At 39.6% G+C, this 24288-nt stretch overlaps 1 protein-coding gene across 4 annotated transcripts in view; it reads right to left on the bottom strand.

Moving 5' to 3' along the window:
- Position 1: 1 nt before the first annotated feature.
- The window catches only part of LOC114063997 (F-box-like/WD repeat-containing protein TBL1XR1), a 104773-nt gene continuing 80486 nt past the window's right edge, over positions 2-24288 (bottom strand). For 3 of the 4 annotated variants that reach the window (XM_027896644.1, XM_027896643.1, XM_027896645.1), the window contains 14 exons: positions 16640-16742; positions 14311-14456; positions 12619-12838; positions 10523-10670; positions 10162-10303; positions 9788-9851; positions 9588-9685; positions 7788-7848; positions 6454-6575; positions 5922-5996; positions 3381-3508; positions 3035-3200; positions 2051-2152; positions 2-41 (listed from right to left, as the gene is read on the bottom strand). In XM_027896644.1, the coding sequence (XP_027752445.1) occupies positions 15-41; positions 2051-2152; positions 3035-3200; positions 3381-3508; positions 5922-5996; positions 6454-6575; positions 7788-7848; positions 9588-9685; positions 9788-9851; positions 10162-10303; positions 10523-10670; positions 12619-12838; positions 14311-14456; positions 16640-16697 (1557 nt within the window). In that variant the 5' untranslated portion in view covers positions 16698-16742 and the 3' untranslated portion in view covers positions 2-14. The remainder of the gene's footprint in view (positions 42-2050; positions 2153-3034; positions 3201-3380; positions 3509-5921; positions 5997-6453; positions 6576-7787; positions 7849-9587; positions 9686-9787; positions 9852-10161; positions 10304-10522; positions 10671-12618; positions 12839-14310; positions 14457-16639; positions 16743-24288) is intronic. The other variant, XM_027896646.1, reaches the window with a different exon arrangement.

Genomic DNA, 24288 nt, shown 5'->3' with positions numbered 1-24288 from the left:
TCCAACTAGTAGCGCTATTTCCGTAGGTCTAATACACAAACCTGCAAGAGAAAGAGACAAAAGGTACAGAAACTGCACAGTATTACACTTTTTTTTACAATTCTGAGTAAAGTACCTGAGCGAAACCTATGACATGGACTGTGTAAGTTTAACCTTGTATCTGTTAAAAATAGATTAGGGAGAAAAATGACCAGGTGAGCGCTTTGCTCGTGAACGCCCAGCCAGCCCCAGGTGCCAAGGGCACTGCTGCCTAGAGAATTCCTATCAGAACAGTAACAACATCTTATGTAACCTGTTTGCCTGTTATTTAAAACTATGAGGCTGAGAACTTACCTGAATCACAGAATCACAAAATGCCTGGGTTTGAAGAGACCTTAAAGATCATCTCTTTCCAACCCCCCTCCCGTGGGCGGGGACACCTTCCACTAGACCAGATTGCTGAAAGCCCCATCCACAACCTGGCCTTGAACACTTTTAGGAATGGGGCAGCCACAGCTTCTCTGAGCAAACCTGTGCCAGGGCCCCACCACCATTATAGTAAAAAGTTATTTCCCAATAATCTAAACTTGCCCTCTTTCAAGCCGTTCCCCCTCATCCTGTCACTAAATTCTCTTGTAATCTAATCACAAAAGTGCAGTAAAATGAACTCAAAAATTTGTGAGCTGGGCAAATAGTAGAATTGATCAGAATAATTCTGAAAAAGACAGTGACAGTATACAAGTTTCAGTTTTAGTCTTCTAAAAATCTTCCCTAAGTAGTGTTTCTATGTGTGTCAGATACAGAAATCTATTAGTAAAATATAAACACATGCAAGGTACTACCAGCTGTAAGTACTGAGTGGATGAGAAGGGCTTTCATTAGCAAACAATATAAACCAAAGTAAGCCCAACATTTTAAAAAAAACAGAAACTAAATGAAAACAAATCTATTGCAAATACAATCAACCTCTTGGGCCAAATTAACTGGAGGACTGGAAAGGTTACATAACATGTATAAAAAAGGGTTATCAAGGGGAATGATAATTTTTTTGTCCTTTTATGATATTGTCTACATTTAGAAGACTAAAATTTTATGAAAGACCAATCAAAAATAATTCTCTAGAATTTAGGTTTCTTATAAGTCAGAATTTCTATTTTCTGTTCTGAACTCTTAACAAGATGACCTTACTTAACAGCACAGAGCATGCAGGAGGGAGAATGTTTTGGCACCTCTGTTAAGATACTACCTGAGATTCTGGACTACTAAACTGTCAGGAGTGCTTTTGCTGACTTTGGTAAAGGAATCTACAGCACTTCAAAACGCAATTCTTTTATCAGCCTTACTTTACTTTAATTTTGCTTTTCCTTAGGCTCTCTCCTCCACGCTTTGAAAACCATGGTGAGAGAGAGGCAAGCAAAAACCCCTGTATTGTGCTCATTATGAAGACCTGCACGTTCACATTTCACTGCAGTGCTCTGCAGGGCAGTGTCAGAGCAGCCAGGAGGTGATGCTCTGATACCCCTCTGGGAGATGATGGCGGGGGCATCCACGATTAGTTAAACATATGCTTTTATTCCCTGCTTTTTCTAAGCACAGTAAGCAGACCATTATTTACATACAGCTCCTGACATTTTTAGGAACTTTTTAATTACAAGAATTCAGAAATTTTTTACTCTGTTCTGTTGCTGAATGCAATGCAGAAGGTATTTCTTTTCTATTACAAGTTACAATAATATCACCTACACTGAACATTTTCACTTGAAAAGGGCAAAGAGGAAAAAATGAACTTGTCTCTAGACTGGCCACACTTCCATAGTAAGCCCCATGGGAATAGAAAATATAGACTGGTGACATCTCCACCTTCTGAAGTTTTTGGAGGGCTTAGAACGGTGATGCATTGAACTGGAATAAAGACGTTCTCCTTACAGCACCGTTACAGGGGAAAACCTACAGGTGAGCTGGCTGTACTCAACCTTCAGCTAGAGAAGGAAACTTTGTTTCTGTTGTTAGTCAAAAGATTTTCAGAAGATGTTTGTTATTAGAATGTCAGGCCAAGTCAAGCAGCACTTACTGAACCATCTGAAGCACTTGCTCCAACTTTGTCTCCTGCTGCATTCCAGCAAACCTCGAAAATCCCTCCTGTTCCCCGATAACTGTGAACTAGGGCACCTGTCTAAAAAGGGACAAGACAGGTAATTAATACAACAAAATTCAAGTGAACAATTTGTACACGTAAAAATTCCCCACTGCTTTCAAAAGCTGAAATTCTCACGAGGAAAAATGGTCCAGGTGAGACTTCTGGACAACCTCAAGCACCGTGTTAAAGAATGTGATGCAATTATTGCATCTCAAGCTCTTGTGTTTGACAGGCAAAACTGGGGATGGTCACAACTACTTCCAATTACTAAAATGAGCCTTTCAAAAATTGATGCCTAATTCCCAGCAGCCAGGGATTGAATCATGTCTGATAACAAGATCCTTAAACTTTCAATTACAATAAGCCTGTTTATTTTTGCCAGAAATGCCAAACAAGTAATAGTGTCCTATTTTACAAAGTCACGTAGAAACATTTTGTCATCATCTTCTCTCACTTCACATTCTTTTGTTTCTCAGTGAAATTTAATGAAACAGCTAATCAGATTAATATTAGTCTACATCCAGTCATTTTTCATAAGAAACCTGTTTTATCAGGAGTTAAAAGTTCAGAGGTAAAGACAATATTTGGATGCAACACGTTACTGGAGACATTTCACTGACTGTTTTTTTTGTCAGTCGTTTTTTGGTTGGGTCTTTTGGTTTGTCTGTAGGGTTTTTTTCTGATAAGTAAAGACATTGTAAAGATAATTAGTACTTCACCATAGGCAAGCACTCAGGCGAGAGATTAAATGCACATCCATGAACAGAAGCAATGTCAGAACAAAGAGAAGGTGAAGCAGAGTGGTAGGAATGGCAGAGCTCTTTGTGGCTGAAACACGACGGAGCAACCAAGGTTGGAAAGGTGCTGATGGAAAAGACCAAAACAAACTTCCCAACAGACAGAAGAGTATTAAAATACCTGTGTATTCCAGATGTGTACACATTTATCAAAGGAGCCACTGGCCAGGTACCTGCCATCAGGACTGAAAGCTACACTGTACACAGGTTCTTGATGTTTTGTCAGAGTATGAATACAAATTCCTCTGTCTACATCCCATAACCTAACAGTAGAATCAAAGGATGCACTGTCAAGGAAAAAGACAAGAGATGAATTATATCTCAATTCAACATATTTTTGGTACTAATACAAACAGAATACGACAAAGTATCCTACATGCTTCAAAATATTCCGTGAACCTACATTTATAGAGAGTGAAGTAAAAATAATGTTTAACAAGCATTTAAAACCCAGGATTAAACAGTACCTTGCTAACATAAGATTGGCATTTGGATTATTTGTTCCTGGTCCTGTAGGACTCCATTTGATAGTATAAATTTCTTTGTTGTGTGCTTGTAAATCATGGACACAACTGTCTTGTTTCATACTCCAGATCTACGATAAAAAGGGAAGAAAACACAAAGACATTTAGCACAATATTATACTAAAATACATTTTACATCTTTCTTCTTTTATCATTTGCAGGCTGACTGCTACCTTTTAAGCCACTCAAAACATTTGCTATGACTGCTGGGTTCCTAGAGTGATTATGTCAATTATTATTCCAGGACCTTCCATTTTTTGGGTTATAAGCCCCCCAATGAGCTCAATGGGCAATAAAGGGGCTGTCTGTAGAAACCAATCTGCCTGAGTTAACTGCAAACCCCTTGAAAAGTGCAGGGATGAGAACAGATGCTGAAATGAGAAGAGCAATATGTATATGTTCGTGTCTGAGTTGACAAAATATCACAGAACTATTTTTAAGTTAACTTCTTGCTACACAGACTGAGCAAAATAAAAGGATAGTAGGGAAATTTTCTGCTTTCTTACAAATCCATAGACACATACTGCAGAAACCATTATGGCATTTCCCTGGCTTATCAGGATTTGCATTGCCAGGTGTGTGTTCAGTACTTCACACAGGTCATTAGGACTCCCAACTCCTTTACGATCACATTCAACAAGCAAAATAACTTTATTCTATTAAGAGTTTACACTGCCACTACAGAAGGAATTTTGCAAGGCTTTTATACCTTTTCCTAAATCTGAAACTTGATACGGTAGTTAGCCATCTGAGTGCTTTTTTTAATGATATCTGTTTCAGTAGTGCTTTTAGCTCATCTTTTGTTAGAAAAAGTTAAAGAAGCATGCTCAAGCCCAACTGTATTTAAGATGCAGTTGAGGTGTATGTTTAAATAAATGATGCTTTTCAGAACTGCTGCTTCACTGAAGAGGAAATTGATTTTCAATGTGCATACAGAATTGAAATTGTATTTCCAATTTAAAATTATGAGATCAAAATCTAGCTTCTCTTCCCCAAAACTAGTATAGATGAAAAGGGTCCACATCAGCTGCCCTACAGAACATCAAGTTGTCATCACAAGAGAGAAAACTAAGTAGATAAATCACTAGGCACCTTATATGTGCTGCAAAACCTGACATTTATTCCTTCTGCCATTCAAAAGTAAGTGATCCACAAGTGATTAGTGATGTGCAGACTTATCCTCAAGCACTTGGTCTTTGAACTAATCCTGAACAAAACGGTAACACTTGTTCCAGCCTGGGCTGAATTCAAAACAGCAACCAAGAAGTTAATTGCCTGAATTGCCTGAGCCCACAAACACTGACACGTTCCCAGCTGGCACCTCTGCTCACTGAGAGGCAACAGCAACAGCTCGAGCTCTAGACTGGAATTCATCACACTGCAGTTTCAGCTGTTCAAGTATTAAACACCGAGCTTAAACTGGCTACTTTGACTCCATCCATTGCCATGGAGAACAATTGATGCTCCCAGGGGGTTAACTCATCACACTTGACTTAAGACACCTTAGGAAAGGGTGAATTGCTCTTAGACTGAAGATGTCTAGACATCTAGCTTTAGTCAGGAGGCTTAATGCTTAAATGTTTATATTTAGATAAGATGATTTCCATCACCAGAGACCGACTGTGTGACAGCAGGAGGCAAATGTGGCTACCCATTCAGCCATTGCCTGTCCCTGATTTAAACAACAGTGAGCTGGATGGAATTAACTGTCCCAAGGGCTGTAGTGGGACAGCGCTGTCAGTGCCAAAAGTGTATCCTGAAACCCTACCAAACACAGGGCTAAGGCACCCACTGAACGTAAAGCAGTACAGGGGTAATGGAAAGCATCTGTGCCATGGAAGCAGCACAGGCCTGTCAGGCATGAACAGCCTCGTTTATTCAAGTGCATGTAACCTGGAGGCATCTTTGTAGGGATCTCTAGGGCGCCCTGAAGTCCTGTGTGTTAAGTTACAGTGTCCTCTGCACTCACAGGTTTGCCCCAGTTCTACAGGAAAGCAGGTTGCTATGAATTACAGAATGGCTCCTGATGAACTGGAAGAAACAAGGAGTGCACACAGCCCCTGAAGAAACAATATGCCAAAGATTTTAACTAGAAAAGAAGGGGAAAACAGGGGAAAACCAGGAAAGGAGCAACCCACCTGTTCTAGTATGTGTTGCATGACATGCATTCCAGCTTTTTCTTTTAACCAAAAGCAGCCATCAAGCGTGACAGCTTAATGATTAATGACCTGATTCTGTAAACAGCTAAAAGCACCTAATAAATCATGCTCAGTCTCAGGGTGGCAGCCTGTAACAAGTTCTCTGGACCAAAGCTTGGCTCTGATTAACACGGATTTCTAGGATTGCCTAACCTTGCTATATTAAAAAAGAGCAAATATTGGACAATACATTGGGAAGTACAGTGATACTGCTGGATTGTCCACACGAATGCTGTGCACTCCAGAGTCCTACAAGGACAAGGGCCAGAACCAGAACTCCCATTACCTTTAGAGTCATGTCATCAGAGCAGGATGCCAGGAGATTACCAGTTGGATCCCATTTGATTGCATTTACTTCATTCTAAAATGGAACAGTGAGAGTAAGCTGGAGTCATCACTTCCACTACAAATGACAGAATACAAAAGCTGGACAGCAGTTATGAGTATCTGCGTAATTGTCAGGATTTTAACACTTAATTTTCATTGACAGCGTTGCCTTCAACAACAACAGCTTTTTGCTACCTGTTCATCACATTTTCCCAAGCAAGTCTGTACACTACATAGCAAAGTTTTAAAGTTACCACATTTCTTCTTCTAAAGCTCAATTTTTGCATTCTGGCACTGGCAAAAGAAGTTGCACGTGGGAGTGAGAATTGTTCTAATAATCACAAAGACTACAGTTACCATATGTCCTTAACCACAACTACCTGTATGTGCACCTATTGCCTGGACAAGTGCTGAGTACTGGCAAGTTTACTGGAGCCACAATCTCTCATTAATAAAAATACCAGAGCAATCCCCAATCTTCCAGTACTTACTGTGTGACCCTGGAAGGTTTTGATGGGCCTATCTTGTCCTAGTTTACAAACGTGAATACACATGTCTGTACTGCAAGAGGCAAACGTGTTGTTACTCTGCCAGTCAACATCTAATGCTGGTGCTAAAAGAGAAAGAAAAGACATTTAAAGCTATTCCTGTACTCTGCAGGAATTTCATGTGCAAATTCAGCATGCACCACCTTAGAACAAATGCCAACAGGAAGCAATGATTAATTTTACATCAGCTCTGAGGATAATCAAACACTATGAACAGTAAGAAATGCAGTCAAAGTGAATCTTACACAAAATGAAACAAAATTTAAGTCATTAAAATAAGGAACATATCTGAAATGAAAGTTATACACAAGACAGGGCAGCAGGACACCAGGCTGTAGTTAAGCCATCTGTAAATAAACCTCAGGAGTCAGCACAAAGAAGGGGTTCCCACAACTTCACACGTTATCACACACGAGCTCATCTCCACTAACTAGCTCATCTCAGCCCCTGCCTGTGCTGATAGATGGCAGCCAGGGAAAGGTAATGATTTACTTCCTTTCTTAATTCCAGCATTATAAGGTGTGGTGACTTGAAGCTTAATCATGGGCAACGCATTCCATTTGATCAAGCCAGATATTTATGGCAGACAGCACTCAGAGCTGCTTGGAGTAAATCACGAATTGAAGTTTCTGATTGTTGTCATGCCACTGGAAACATAGTGTGAGCAGAATGAGGAGTGAAAACAAGACACATTTCTTAAAGGCCCTTCGATGACATGTCCGCCATCCTCTCTGTTCTATTTCCCAGCTGATTCTGGCAGGCTTGCTCAGCGTGCAGCCCGCAGAGCAATTTGTCTGACCTCCTGTGAGGCTGCACTCTCATCCCAGCTGGCCACTGAACAGCCTTTCAGCTGGTTTGTGGCCAAACAAATTGGGGACAGCACAGCGGGAAGCAGCGAACAATGGGATGGGGGGCTGGGATTACTGTAGCAGGAAGATGACAAATGCAGTCCTTAGGTAATAAACACAAGTCCCTCGTGGCCCACCCACTTGATTTGTCTTCCACTGTACTACAGAAAGTCAGGAATATTTGGATTATTTCTCTCTTATGGCTTCCACAGAAATGCCATAAAATTGTGAGTTACAAAATCAGAACAAGTCTACTTTTGTTCACATTCTCATTACAAATACGGGAGTCAGTAACCACAGACTGCCTGTTAGATTTTAAATTGGTGCGAACAAGCACCATAAGCAAAGGATCTTTTAACTTATTTTAATAAATAACACTTTTTCCAACTTTTCAGATGATGATCCTGAATGACCAAAATCAAGACTTACCAGAATGAAAAGGAAACTGCTGCTTGGCTTCGCCAGTGTGGGCATCCCAAATAATTGTGGTCTGTATTAAACAGATAAATAAACAATAAACAAACTTGTACAAATTGCTAATTTCCCCACAATTGCCATCATTCTCAAGTACCAGAGCACCTAACCTGCTCCCCATCACCCAAACCTGATCCTGATTATACATTTCTAGTGTTTTACCCAGTACTAAAGGAAATGGTAGTAGACGTACAGACAACTGTAGAAAACCTTAATATGTTGTAATATTAGAGAGGTGTTTAATCACAACATTTTGGGGTCTGGAGGGAAGAAGGGAGTTGTGGGCTTTTTTTATTTTTAATAAACAAAAATTAAATAGATTTACCTCCTTAGTCCTATTTACATTCTTGTAATCCATTCCACACATCTACTTTTATTTGAAATACCTGAATATTCAGATTGTAATATCAACTACTCACTTGTCCCTAAGGAGATCTTATCAACAATTGGTCATATTCTGAAAGATTTAAGGGTGCAATTTTGTTCTGAGTTATTCTCTGCCAATATTTGGGTTAAAGAAATCTTACATGACAAAATTCGTACCTTCTGATCACTATATTATTTGCCAATATCCCTGATCTAGCTCAACGATCAATGAACATTTTGACACCAAATTCAATGGAAGCATGAACTGACCACACAAATAATTTATGGAAAACAAGCATTAAGGTTAGAACAATCTTTCTGCTAATAATGCAGAATATTTTTCGAAGCATAAACTCAGCTGCTTTGGCTAAGAAGTTTTTTTGACTGAAATGAGCCTTCTATTTTCCTCCAGAATATTTTTCTGCAAATTAAAGCTGAACCTCTACAAAGATTTAAAAACTGGCATAACCATCACAGCTGCCAAAAGAGGAAGTACATCCTTTCCATGCTTTGAAACATTCAGTTTTCCTTCCTTTGTGCCAGCACAAGCATTTATAAAGCTGGGCACTAAAGCAAACCAGGTTAAATGTGTGCAGGAAAAAAATAACAAATAATGGAGAGAATTTACAACTTTACAGTGACACTGCCAGTTTTAAGTGGTTGTACTGAGCTTGCAGTTTGCTTCTCCTGCTAAGAGAAAGCCTGTGTTGACTTGTGCAGCTTGAATCAGCTACAGAGGAAAAACTCAACTCTTCTTACACTTTTGAACACTCTATTTGATTCTCTGAATTCATCCTAAGTCTATTCTTCATCACTATGTGCCCTTCCTACCATTCATAGAATCTCTTACACTAACAACAGCTCTGAATTTAAAGACCTTGTGAGTCTAAGTTTGCTTAGAGACGTGAAATAAAACACAGTTAAACAATGAGCTCCATGGCATTACACTACTGGCACTTCCCCAGTCACATATATTGACCTTTCTTATGTTCCAGCTCTAAACTTTTCAACCATTCTCAGGCTTGACTGATATCCAACTCAGTGATTTTTTTTTTCCTGAGGCTTTCTATAAAGTGCTTCACTAAATTTTAAATAATTTAGTTTTAAAAAGGTTTACTGTTTCTGCTTCCAACACACTTACTTTCCAACTTAGGTTAAACTAACTGCAAAGAGATCCATGGACACTGAAATCTAAGAAATTAAAATATCTCAATAAACTACTACGAAACCCAAAGAAACACAGCTAGAACAACAACTTCTTTGTAATTACATATTTACATCCCATGCCTTCAGTTCAATTTACTTACTTTTCATAGCTTTGTTATTTTGCTTACAATTAGATTATAACGGTGAAGGAAAGAATTTTAATTTTACCAAAGATTATCTCACCTTGTCCACTCCTGCACTTAAAATGAAGTTTCCTTTCTTGTTCCATTTTAACGCAAATATAGGACCTTTATGTTGCCCTAAGGTGCTGGCAAGATTACCTGAAAATTTATATTGATATGAATACATTAAAAAAAATAAAAAACTATGCTGTGAGCCACAATACAGGAAAATATACTGGAAATTAAAAGTATTTCACTTACCATCTTTAGTCCATATCCTCGCAAAGCCATCGTAAGACCCAGTTGCTAGAAGTGTACCTTCACTCTGCCAGCAGAAAGGTCATTTATTTATTTATTTATTTATTTTTACTGCATAAATCAAAGCTAAAGAGCACAAATTTCAGGTAGAAGGTAGAATACATCTGGATAAGATTTATGGTATTTATTCCATAGATTACAACTTATTAAAAAGAAGCTCCTTAAGTACAATAGAAGAAATTATGATGCCACTCAAGACAGAAATATTTCAGGTGCCACCAGAGGATGCACCGTTGCTGTCACTTAAAATTTGACCCTGCAACACTGCAACTGTACAATTTTCTCTGGGTGTTTCGAGCACTGCCCTCTGTACTCACGTTCCAGTCCAGTGATGTCACATCTTTGTTGCTGGGTACGTCCTGCCCTCCTTCCCGGATGCAGTGCCGAAGTACCAGCTGTGTCGAGCCGCTCGTGCTGTTCTCGCTGAGGTTCCATATCCGTGCTGTCGAATCGCCAGATCTACAAAAACATTATTGTGTAGCATCATATGCAATTATATCACATTATTATTATCATCGTTATTTAGAAAAAAAAAATACAATTAGAAATACTCTTTCCTAAACAGCGAACGCGGCACTTGGAGCAGAGGGCGGCAGGGGTAGGTGTTATTTTAACTTGTTGCCATCAAGGCTCAGCAGTGAGCCAGATATTCCACGCATTCCTGCTAAGTGCACATACCCTGAGGCCAAAAGGTCACTAACGGGATTCCAGGCACAGATGAATACTTCAGATTCATGGCCACGCAGCACCACTGCCTTGTTGGGAGGGATTTCAACATCTCCGTCTACTTCCATCATGTCTGTGTGATTATCTGCATTGTGGGAAACAGTAGAGAGAGGTGGATTTTAATATTTTGGGACAGTACGTTGCGACTTCTGTACGGTTCAGATTCTTCTGGGATAAGGACAACAATCTGCAATTTATGCGATTCAAAAATCTGACAAAGCTGTTACGTTCCCTTATTTTTCCAGTTCTGGTTTATGAAGTGCTACAAACAGATGGGGAGTTTCAAAAACGTGGGAAAGCTCTTTGCCCTACTAAACCTTCGCATCCAAACGGATTTAATTTTGAGGCTTCAAAATTGAGGCAGAAAGTTATTTTTTTGCTATGTTAAAAAACAAATGCTGTTACAAGTACTCAGTTTCTCAGTCTAACTTATGCTTTCAAACATGCTTACTACACATTCATTTTCAAAAATCTCCCTTTTCACCAATTGCAGTCAAACAGGTTTTAAATCTACATCTCAGACACTTCATTTACAAAGTGGCTTTAATTAATATAATCACATTTGGTGATATAGTAAACTGATAACAGAACCCCTCAGCAATTACCATGGAATTGTGGCAACACAGAACTTCCTGCGTGGAAGGCAGGTTGTATCCATATTGTTCCGTACAACACACTGGGGGTAATTCAACAGTTCTCTCAGCATCTACCATCAATAATTTTCTATTATTAAAAATAAATTCACGCCGAGTGCAAATGCAGAATATGGGAAATGCTGCACAGTTCACCTGCTCCATATTTATTCACCGTGGTTAAACAAATCATTCCATGTCTATCGCTTAATTTAGCATTAAGGGTTTCTGTCACCGTTCGTATGTGTGAGAAAACAGAAAAGGCTGTTGGAACATGCAGAGTTTTCAGAAAGGCACCAAATAAAGCATTGCTTCAGTCAGAGAATCGATGCCAAGATGAAGTGCTGTACCAGCCAGTAGGGGCTGCTGGTAGATCACAGTTAACAGTGCCGTGATCCGAGGTTTACCCTTCCTCTATCCAGTTCACAGTTAACAGGTAAATGCTCTTTTGAGGTTTTTAAATGAGAGAGTCAAAGTAGAGATCTTACTTGTTTCAGCCAAAGATTATATTTCCAGCTTCTTATCATATATGCTAATAAAAAAACTCTTAGTAAAATCCAGAACTTGTATGTGGCCTGATATTACTATTCTCTCAAAAATGTAATTTCTTCAGGTGTTTTTACAGCAAGAGCTGTAACTCCCACTCTTGAATGTGAAATTCAGACTTCCAGAACAATATTTTCAAAATAATTTTTTAATGCCTGACCCAAACTTTTCCATACTACGCCCGACTGTAAGGTATGTTCTTTTGACCAGTGATGACAAAGAGAACTCATTTATTTCACCAATCACAGCTAAAATGGGATTGATGAATAAACCAACCCTGAAAGCAGTTGCACTGAATAATCCTGAATAGCAAATCATGAAAACTGATACTGATAGAAGAGACAAGTGACACGGGGCTTGTCCCAGCAACCATGACCTCAGCATGACAAGCAGGCCTGTCCTAGGGGGAGCCGGATAGAGCTCCCAATCCATGGATTAACAGAACCTGTTGGAAGGAGTTTGTGGAGCTTCAGTGCTCAGTTTTAACTGGCTGTGGATTGGCAGAGTCCTCTCCTCATTCCCTGTACAGGGGCTAAACCAGAGAAGATGCAACCTTTAAAGAGTTGTCTCTGATTATTTTCTGCAAGAGTTTTCAAGGAGTCCTGTGAAAAACCTTCAGATGATGGGAAAGGAGCAGTAATAGAAGTGAGATTGGGTCAAGGGAATATGGTGAATTAATGAATTCAGAAGTCTGCATCTCCTGCAATTCAAAATATCAAACTGGGGGCAGTCAAAGGTGAGACACCACCTAAAGGTATTCTCTGCAAGCTGAGGGGTTACCTCTACACTTTTACCTCACTGTCTACTGGTTCATATTTTGAGAAACGACAAGAAAACGTTAACACAGCTTAAGGTTCTATCTCAACTTACTTGCTATAGTATGTGCTCCATTCTCTTCCCCATTTGCAGTATTCTCTCCATTTTTTGCTGATCCCTGTTGGTTGGTGGCGGCTGCAGCTGCAGCAGCTGCTGCCTGCTGTTGTGCAAGTTTATCTCTGTAGGCCTGTTGTCTTGTCTGTACCACATCAGGCATCACTGCATCTATCAGTGAGAGAGACTCTATCGGCCTACCATCAAACAAGGTACCATCCTAAATTACAGCAGAGGGAGAAAACAAACAAACAAACAAAAAAAGACAACACCAAGTACATGAATTAACATTATGGGCAAAAATTTCAAGAAGAACTAAAGCAAAAGTTTTGATTTAATACAATACATATAACAAATGGCGCTGGAAGTGGTATCTCATCACTGTTGTGGTCAGGATTGGAATTTTGATCTAAAGTTAAGTGGCCGCTATAAATATGCAAAAAAAGCCACTGCAGGCCTCTGGGAGAGCCTGTGGAACCAAAAGTTATTTGCTTCGAGTTTGCTAATTCATCTGCTAAAGCAAAAAATTCTGTAAGCTATCTATGAATATGATTTCAAACATGAGTGGCTGCAGCGAAATCTAATGGTTTGTTTGAAGAGCGAGCTGCAAACATTGCAACTCAGGTCACTGACTTGTGAAGTTATTCTATCTTATTAGACTAATACTTTCCATAAACATATTATCTGGAGAGTTGACTAGTTTTCTTCCTTTTTTTAAACAGTGCTGGCATGCTTTCAAACAACAAGGAAGAATTTTATCCTGAAATGGACAAGACCCAGTTAAAAATACACTTATACATACGCTGGCCTTTGTAAGGATCTATTTTTAGGAGCCAGAAGGATTCCTTGCAATAAATATAGGGTCTCTTTCTTCTATTCCTATCACTTGCATTATTTTTCTGAGGCTTCCTAAGGGAAAGGATTTGCTTGGAACTATGAAAACTACACATAAACAGCAGACATAAGGGAGACTGGAAAGAGAGCAGAATTAGTGGGAGAAAAAAATAGTTTCCTTCTGTAATCTAACTGACACACAGAAAGGCTGCTAACCTTCCAGGCATAAATGAGAATGGAAATTGAGGGTGAGTGTCTGCAGCATCAGGCAGGAAGATACATAGCTTTCTGTACTGCTGGAATAACCATTTAAACATCAAATTTAATAGATCCTGCTCAAGATGAATTAGCCAGCAGAGGCAAAAGGCAAAGTGGCATATACCTTCATCCTTCCTGCCACAAATTCAAACCCTCTCTCTACTTGGAAACCTTGCCTTTAGGTTCTCATTACTTCATTATAACGACACATCACCCAAATGAAGAGCTGCATAGGGCTCTCCCACCTCCCTGCTGCCAGCCTAAGAAAATTAAAAGAGATTACTTGTCTCAATTATTATCTTATCTCACTTGTCTGGATGTACTACAACATTATATTAGGGTAAAAACTCTACAGACAACGGACCTTTAAGCAATGAGCCAGAACACCATGCCTGGTGTTGTGTGGCTGCACTGGGCAGAACCCCTACCCAGTTATGTCACTCCATTCTGGTTCCACCACTGGAGTCATGGTGAACACCAGCAGTAAGGAATCTGAAGTAAAAGTAAATAAATAGGATACAAGAAAGTTAAGAAAAAATACCAACATTCAAACTTACTGCAAGCAAGGACACAATGCTCCTGCAGGCAAAGCCTCCTTACCTCATTAATACTGACTTCTGCCTCTACATATTGCAGACCTTTCTGGATGATGGAAATCAAAGCAGCTGGTGGCACCAGAGCACCATTTATATTAGACTGGCTGATATGGCTCTCTATACCAAAGGTAAATGCTGAATGGGAAAACCCTAAAGACAAGGCAAAGACATCAGAATTGATTTACAGACAGACAACGCTACTCGCTGTACCATGGTAGGATCTGTTTACAAACCTGAGCAACTTATACAAAGTTTACAGCATGTTTATGAGCTACAAAAAAACCTCAGCAAAACGCCTCATTTCCCTCATATGTCTCTAATTTAAACACACAAAAGGATAAAAGCGGTGTTTAAATAGGAACACAATTAGAGTATCATTGGCAGAATATTTGTGCATGAGTCAATACAAAAATATAAAATATACAATTCACAACAGCATTTAAACATATTTACATATTCATAAACTACATGTGTGTATTGTCTAATATATAGTACTTATTTTAAAAAAAAATATATATTTATCCAAGACATCAAGACTCACTCGCTGGTTTTACTCAGTGATACCCATGAAAGTGAAAATGGACCTGTACGTAGAGCAGAATTCAGCTCACGGTACTGTGCTGTCATAATTGTGTATGCTTTGGCACCCAGACCTACATCAGCACTGTGCACTGATTAAGAAGTGCCAAACATGTTATGATGCAGCACTGGCAGCTCCTTGCTACTTATTTGATCACCCTGAAAAACTGAATTTAACCTAGAGAAAAATAGTTGTTTCAGCAAATTAACTTTTCTGTCATGGATATTTTCTTAAACCACCTTTTTTTTTTTTTCCCTTTTACCCTGTCAGGTAAGTAAGAAGCTGCCTGAAAACTTTCAAATGAAGATGAAGCAATTTTGTAAGTTTGGCTTCTGTGACAAAAGCAATCTGCAACTGGAATGAGAACATGTAATAGTTTTCAGTAAATTCAGACAGAACAATGAGTTTCTGCTTTCTTTTGACAGGCAGATACTGAAAAACTCTGCCACCCACCATTGCTTCTGGTGCTTCTCTGTCTCTAATTGGGAAGTCCATGAGAAGTGGACATATGTTGCACTAGTCAAATGCATTTTCAAGAAGCCTGAAGCCACCCATCAGCAATCACTAAACAAAACTAAGAATCAGTAAATGCTGAAACAGTAAGGTAAAATACAAATTATATGTGTATTTTTATATATACATATACACATTAAAGTTGATCTCTTACACCCTTGTCTTAAGACTGGAGTGTATTTTTGCTTTAATATGCAGACTTCTTTTATCTACTGCTGAGATCATATTCCCTCCTGGCAGCTGACAGTCATCCCGTGTTCATTTACTAGGGCATGCCCTGACTTCCAGTCAAATCTACCCGTTCTAAATGTAGGCTGCATTAAGCAGTCAATGTCACAGCTGTGAGTAAAGATGATGATGTCTCTTACATAGCTTCAAGAATAACCACCACCACAAAACTCCCTGCAGCCATATGGCCGCATCTAGAAACCCAAACATGCAACACACGCTGCTGATCCGACTGGGTTTGGGAAGCTTTAAAAAAAAAAAGGGAACGCTGCTGCATTCCTGCTTGTGTTTTACAGACACAGTCGGTTTGGATGAATATGACAGGAAAAAGGCTTCTTTTCAAGACTGACAATATTCAACTGCCTTTTACTCCCAAGAAGCAGGAGGTTTTGGCTAGCCTGATGGCAAAGGACAAGATCCTCCAAGAAAGCGTCCTGCAGGGAGGGAGGCTTTTGGGAACCCAAGACTGTAAAAAAAAAATCTGTTCATCTCTATTTAGGTTCAAGTGATACAAGTCATGCAGTCACAGATGCCACTTCTTCATTTGAAGCACAGCAACATCTGCCCTCCCCAAGCCGCATTCAGGCAAGGAATTCAGCAACACAAGACCAGTTTCCAGGAGTACCATCACTCCAAGAACACAGGAAAAAACAGTATTTTGCAGATCATTCTGTTTTCTTCTTCAAGTGGCTCCAAAGAAAATAGTGCAAAGTGCCATGGTCACCCTGCAGAGAAAGTGATCTCCAGGAAAATGCATTTCTAGCAATCGAGTGAGTCCTTGGCTGGTTGACTGCCATCTGAAGACTCCAAATGACTAAATCTGATTAAGTTACAGAAGGTAACTTGGCAGGGATTCGTTCTCTTGTTGAGAAGAAATACCAAGAAACAGTTCAGACAGAAGCACATGCCTACTGGCAAGATAATTAAATGAGCCTGTGTTTGCTAAAGCTGGTTGCAGATGAAGACCAAATAAATTATGCATTGTTTAATAACCAGAATTGCAAAAACTCACCTGACTCTTGCAAGTATCTATATACCAGGAAGTTAACCTCATCACTGCTTATACTCATCTTTATTCCCAGTTAAACCATGAGGTCACAACAAAGGACACAACCCTGCAAATAAAAAGAAAAGTAGGTCAATTAAATATTTTTAGTACCTAATAGGTATTTCCCAGAAAAAGCTATATTTATAAACTAAGTACCTCCCTGGCATCGCAGACAATAGTTTTATTTTATGATGCAAATAAGTCTACTGGAGTCATTAAAAAGGCATTTGTCTCACCACAACATAAAGGTCAGTAAATTAAATATGGAAGGGTCAGATTTTCAAACGATACAAATTGGTATGGACTGGGGAACTATGTTGTTTAATACCAGTACTAAAAATGCCTCATTTCATAGGTTTTAAAAAATAATCAAGTGAGTTTCATCTATTCAACATGGGACACTTTTAAAATATGGCTTTTTCTCTCCCTGGCTAACCAAGAACTTGGTTTCACATTGGTATCCAAGCAAGTTCCCACTTTTACTTTCTAATCTCCTCTTATTTTCAGGTATCCCTTCTCTAGTAAAAAGGTGCAATATGGGCTACAACATGGTGCCTGTTCAAAGAAAGCCCAGTTATTTCCACTAAAAATCAGAAAACATTTCAGCCATAAACTTCAGCTTTGCAAAAGGAATTCTTGACATTAGAGACAAGCTTTAAACAGACCATTTTTAGTAACATTTCTCTAGGCTTTCATTCAACACTTTAAAAATACTGATAGGTATACATATATACAATTTTCCCTTGATTTTATAAATGGTAAACATTTAACAAGACAAATAATGCATCTGACTACATATACTTTGGATGACAAACTTTGAAAACCTGAAGCGATGAAGAGTCTTCGAAACACGAAGAGACAGAATACAGTATTTTTTTTCTAACTCTTAGTCTCATTTTTAAGAACATTCTCATGACTTCTGAATGTTTGAAAACCCTGACCTTTCCAAGTAAACAAGTAAAAACATCAGCTTCCAGAACACATTATGAAATAATGTCTATCTCCTGTACCAACTATCTGTCCAGCGATTTTCATCAGCAATCCTCCCCAGGTTTTCACCCAGCCACCCACCACCATAATTGCTCCAGTACACTAACTTCTAGGGAGTGCAAAAGAAAAGGTAAAGAAAGGACCACTGATACCAACCCCTACTCCACCTCTGCACAGCCACCAGCCATGTCTGGGGTACAAGGCACACCTGTCATATTTCAGTATAATTTGAGGGCTTATTTACTGAGCAGTATGTCAAATGAATGGCATTTTTAGCTTTTTCATGCCTTAGCAACCAATTTCACCATGTGCAGGACCAAACACTAATTTATTCAGCTGTGTTTTGTTGCCACACGTAGCACAAATTATCTTTCTTTAAGATTGTTTGTTACAGGGAAATTATGTAGGAAGAAGAACAATATTTTCCTTCAGAGAAAAAAGGTAATTAACTTTTAAGAGACTCATAAAGAAGCCTTTTTACATTAGGCACACACGCACTAATGGCAGTATTTGTTTCATAGGTCTATCACTGGTTTTTAAGACTTTGCTGCATCACCAAAAAAGACAGATCAAAAGGCAGAAATCAGATGAAAGCACTATTTGCCACACAGAGAAGTCCTGAATTATTAATATAAAGAGGGCTCCCCACTCAAAGCAGAATTGTGGAGATCCCCCATAAATTCACCTGAAGGAAAAATAAAAACCCTAATGTTTTTCTTGTCTATCAAAAGTGTTCCTCACCCTGCCCAAATCAAACGAGCCTCATTTTTTTCAGGGCTAGTTCCAAGTGTTTTCCATAAGACTCAGGCAAGGCAGGAGCTGCCACCCGGCTATCAGGAGGTGGCAGTGCAGCACTGGTTGTGGGACCCTGGCAACCAGAAAAACACAGAAATGCCTTCAATAAATACACCGCCTGCCTAATGAGGACGTGAAAATGAAAAGGGTGCCAAAGGTTCCAGTGTTTTACCAAGATACAGCTTTATCCATTTTTTTTTCTGTGCCTATTTACACTTTCTGAAAGCTTGCTGCTGTGTTTCCCCCAGCCCAGACCCAGGGGCTCAGGCAGTGCCCGGGGACAAGTGTCCACAGACAAGGGATGCAAGGAACTGTGAGAAAAACAAGCAACACCAAACCCATCCTCCCTCCCATCCCAAGGCAAAATGTCCCATTACAGAGGAAATACAGCAGAAGCACAGACAGGAGATGATACAATGATTATTTCCCTTTCACAAGTTCTGAGTTGACACAGGGATGGATTCTGGTTGCCGGATTTAAGCTGCCAACTCTCAAACAGCTGTTGTTTCCACCCCAAGGAACTGCGCTTCCTCCCCTCCTTCTCACTCACAGCTTCCTTGGGAAGCACCCAGTGGGGATGACCCGAGCCAGCAGCAGTGAGGGGATGAGGGTGAAAAGGAGCAGAGGTGGGATGGAGAGGGGACACGCTGGTCGTGCTGCTCTCAGTGCTCATCGCCCACAACCACCCACCCACATCCCTCACTTCGAGGAGTTACAACTTGCTAAGGGTGTCAGCTGAAGAAAGACAGCAATGGCAAAGAAAATAAACCCTCTAACCTACGAACTCCATTTTCCCTGGTGCCCCAACACGGCCACAGGGTTTGTTTGGGAGGTGAGAGAAGAGATTTCTTAGAAGTGGCGTCATGTAAATGGAAACACAAATAGAGGAGGAAAGGCTGAAAATAAGAAAATTACAGGAGAAAAAAATAAATTTATCTCTGTGTATCCACCCACGCCTGTACACATGTATCCCACATAATAATAAATCCAACTCATTAATGCTGGCTTATTTCCCCCGAATCCACTATTTCTATGTGCAGTCAACTACTTATTTTGGGCACTTAATAGATATTAATACTGCTCTTTATTTTAGGTACAGGAATTAAGTCACCAAAGAGGCACAGAAAAATGAGGCAAAAATAAGTAGAAGTTACACGTAACTCCAACCAGTCTTATATTTTTTGCCTAATTTGCAAAGGGATGATTAAAAATATCTTAAAATATTTGCAGCTGTATGTTCCAAACCCCATTCCAAAAATGTAACAAGATCCTTGAGGCCCTTTTTTTCCAGCCCTTAAAAAAAAAAATTCCAAGTCTTCCTCAAAACATTCTGTGGAATTACACGGCAAAGCATGATGCACCCACACTGCTGTTTTAGATCCAAGTCTGCTTTTAAAGGGAATCTCTCCCACTTGCCTCTACTTTTGTTTCGCACATGGGAGCAGGCGCAAGGCATGCGAATGAGACTCCTTACTGGTAAAATTAGGATTAAAGAAATAAAATATCCTATGACGTGTCAAAAAAAAAGGATGTGTGCTGGGGCTTAAAAACCATGCCCAAGTAGCTCATGGGCTTCCAGTCCCTGAGGCCACACCAAGGTCAATATTCACTACTCAAAACCAAGCCCTCTTCAGCACACGCCTTCTCAGGCTCACAACCCACACATCCCTGCAATGCTCAGCAGTGACACAGAGCCAAGGAGACTGGATTACAGCGTGGGTGACTCGTCACCCTGTTCTCCCTCGACCATCCGAAAACACCAAGCCACAGACACTGGATATCTGTAGGATCCCCTTCCGGAGGATGCGCCTGTGGTTTATAACACTGCTGTTCAAATAGAATCTGCACAGTATCCAGGTATCCCAGGTAATTTTTTAATGTTGCTATAGAAATCACCTGAACTCTCAAATTTATCAGGCATTACATGTATCACTCTATACAGACGCTGGTCTTAAGATTTACTTAAAACCACAGGTCAGGAACAGACCAGACACACGCCTTGCACTTTACACAAACTGACCCACTCGTTCCGTGTCAGGAATCACTTAAAAGCTCTTCTGGAAGCTACTTTTTAAAAAAGGAAATGAGGGTTTTTTTCCCAGAGACAGCACATCAGGTCTGACTTTGCTCCCTAAAAGCAAAACTGTGCCTGTGTTTCAGTACCTGCCAACACCAAATCAGACAGGGCAGGTCTCAGCCCAGCAACTCCATCCCTTGAGAACAATTCACACACTTCATACTTTGGGTAAAATTTACAAGTAAAATCCATTAAATAAGGAGATCAAATTCTGCTCTCACCAACACCGGATCTGCAGGCTAATGGGTTCCCAACAGTGAAAATCTGATTGTATTTCTGACAAACCATTATTCCACACTGCATGTTTATTATAGCTTTGTACTCCTCTTCCAGGTTCATGCCAAATGCTGGAGAACAGATGCTGCCCGATATGGCTCCTGGCCTAATAGGGTTTTTTTGTTGTTCTGGGTTGGTTTTTTTTTCAGACAAACCTGAACTGGCAGAGAAAGTTTATACATGAGATTAGCGCTCTGTATCTCTTAATCACCATTTGATAATGTACACTAGATTTACACTACAATTAGAGTTATTGTATCATCAAATAACAGCCTAAGAAAGTGGTATTTCTGCAGTTGTAGGTGGGCTCTAACACATCCTTATTAGGTAGGATAACAGGAAAACCTGGCAGGTTGCTATGAATAATTCCCCAAAACATACCAATCATTAGTTTGATACCAGATATGATATGTTAAAGGGAGCAGCTACTGCTCAGGGTAGCTCTGAAAAATGCTTAATGTTCTGATATAGGCAGGCTGCTACATTTATCCAGGGAAAACAGAAGTCTGGCTACAGAAACAATAAATCCCCTAGAACAGAAATATGGCCACTAGAGCTTTTATTTTTTCCTGTTTTGCAAGAAATCCAGACAAGTATTTTTCTGGCATGTGTGCACATAGACAGTGACACCATTTTATTAACTGTTGCTTAAGAATCTTCCTTGTTTTAATGACCACGATGATTTTAAAAATAAAAGAAAGAAAAAAGGCAAATTATGTGACTCCACCTGGGAACGTGAATTTTTTTTAATGCCACCCAAAAAACCTGAACATGCCTACAAGTCCTTTGGAACGTTTTATTACCATTCCACTTTACATTTTTATCAGTTGTCATAAAAATAATACTTCAGTACTGCACGTGAGGCACAATTCCTCCTTGTTATGCTTGGCCACAAACACTGTGAGTCCCTCAGCCAGGCGAACCTGCTGCCCTCGACAGCTCTGTGATCACTGTCACAGTGACTCAGGTGACAGACAATCCCCGTAGCCCAGGAAAGTGCTGATACACTAAACTCCACCACTTCCCAACTGCATCCGGGTTCATTACGACAGCGAGGCACCAATGCCCCAAGCCTGCTGTGATTTTTATCAACTTGGAAATGCTGGATAAAGCGCAAAAGGTGCTATTTCAATCCAACCACTCTGGCCAGGCAAACTCCTGGACGTGTGAGGTTTGGGCAGGACTTCGTTCTGATACCAAGGCCATCATGTGAGTAGCTTGAGTAACTGGAGTTTTAATCCAGGGCCCCACAAAATGCTCTCCCTGTTGTTCTACTAAAGCATTCCCCAAAGGCTCTTCCGTGAGACATGGTGGGTCTGCCTCAAATGGCTGCTGAACTTCCTAAGACTACACCCAAAGAAGAGTTCTGTAGAACCCTTTAGAAACACTTTATAAAGGAAAGCTCATAAAATAAATTAGAGGTTCAAGCATGCAGTGTATGACCCATGTCCTTCTGTGTAAGAATTTATTAGGCACCAATTCTAATAAAAATTAACGTTTGCTCACACTTTAAAAAGAAAAAAAAAAAGCTGAGTTTTCTTTAACTGTATTAACTACTTGCTTCAAACACTCCTATTTCTTCTTTCACCCTGATTGTCACTTGAGATATGGGGGTCAAAACTGTATTGGACACAATGCAAGTCACCCCTCAGTAAAGTTCTCCTACCTGATGATCTGCAGGTGGGATTCTTTCTAACCCTCTGAATTTAAAGATAAACTTTTTTTAAGTTAGATGTATAAGTGTTTTTTTGCAGTATTTCAAAATAAAGTTCTCATTTTCTGCATTTTTACCTGTGTCTCTAAATTGCTATTATTTAAATGTGCCCTTTTTTTTTTAAGAGTCAATAATATATGTCAAATATGAACCTGCGTTAAAAAAAAAAATCTGTAATTCTATCTTACAAACCTTCTTACAGATTCCTCATATGATCAGACTTTGCTGGTTTTCCTTCTAGCAATTTAAACCAAGAGATGCTTCTCATGTTCAGCTTTTAACTCTACTGCTTTGCTTTTAACCAAGAATACAGCTTAATTTCCAAATACAAAAAAAAAAATAACTTTTCCTTTCCTCATCTGAATTGTCTTCCTTAGCTCAGGCGATAAATATTTGTATTCTGTACTTCAGCTTTAGTGACCTAATTTATGGCAACAGTCTCTCTCTTTTCATGCCAATTTGAGAGTATGAAGCATAGAAGATGACAAAGCCAGTCTGAAATTTTCTGAAGAGAAAGAATTACAACCCTGAAAGGGAAGAGGAGCAAAAAAACCCCAAACCCACAACAAAACAAAACAAAACAACGCACCCAAAACCTTGGCTAAAAATAAGTTACTGTCTACTTATCTGAGTATTCAGGCCCCAGAAACACTGATCCCAGCCCTGAGTACTGTTACAAAATATGCTGCAGATGAAGCCCATTTGTTGGTTTTGCCTAGAGCAAAGTAGTATTTAATTACTGAACTCCAAATCTCCTCCCCAAAGTATATGTTGAGTGACCCAGGAGGCCGGGATTTCCAGATGTTACAGCAGAGACATGAGCGACAATATATTCAGTATCATGTTTCCAGGGCTATGGCTACAAAGCTGCACATTTCTATACTTTCCAGAGTTAAAAATACATCTTTCTGGACAGCCATAGGGCATCTTGCAGCGATTCTTGGCAGCCACATTTTGTAAATCCCTAGGCTGACTAAGAAAACAGGGATATTTCGGGTACTGACACTTTATTCGACACTCTTTACGTTCTTAAACCTTTTTTTTTTCCTTTTTTTTTACATTATTACAGTGCAACACCAGAAGAAATTATGTGTTTGAGGAAGACTCTCCTTATTTCCTGTAACAGAATAGCAAAGAGGTATTGTATATTAGTATTTTAAAGACTTTTCAACTCTCTGGGTAACAGTGAAAATAGACATAGATGGACTAAATGAGCTCCAGAGGTCCCTTCCAACCCCAACCATTCTGTGATTCTATGACATCTCTTTTCAGGCACAATTCTCCTGCAGGACAATTACAACCCTGCTGAAATGGATAGTTCTGATACACCCTTCTGCAGATGCAAATATGTTATTCCTTTAAAACTTGAAAGCCAAACTCAGCTGCTCAGAATATGTACCAAATATGCAGTAAAACCACCAGCAGTAAGTCCTGCCTCAATTTTGATTACTTCATGAAAGCCATTCCTCCCTGACTCTCCACAAGATCCCAAGCCCACACATCATGCTTGGAGAAGGCTTTTAATCACAGAGCTCAAGCCTGCTGATGCAGACAAACTAGGCTTAAATGAAAACGCTCCAGACGTTGTAGTTCAAAAAAACCCCCACCATCCTCTTTCAGTACTTAAATAACTTTTTCAGAACACCCCAGAAAATATAACATAATGCACTTCTCCTTGATCAAACATCTAAACCAGACCAAAGGCATTTTGATGGGATGACCTTCAGGGTTAGAGTGTCCTACCTGCACACAGGCTAGACA

The sequence above is a fragment of the Empidonax traillii genome, unplaced genomic scaffold, assembly GCF_003031625.1.
Source record: "Empidonax traillii isolate 1590-97213 ecotype Southwest subspecies unplaced genomic scaffold, ASM303162v1 scaffold506:size517526, whole genome shotgun sequence".
NCBI lineage: Eukaryota > Metazoa > Chordata > Aves > Passeriformes > Tyrannidae > Empidonax > Empidonax traillii.
The sequence above is the reverse complement of the archived record's forward strand: the minus strand, read 5'-3'. Positions and strand labels throughout refer to the sequence as shown.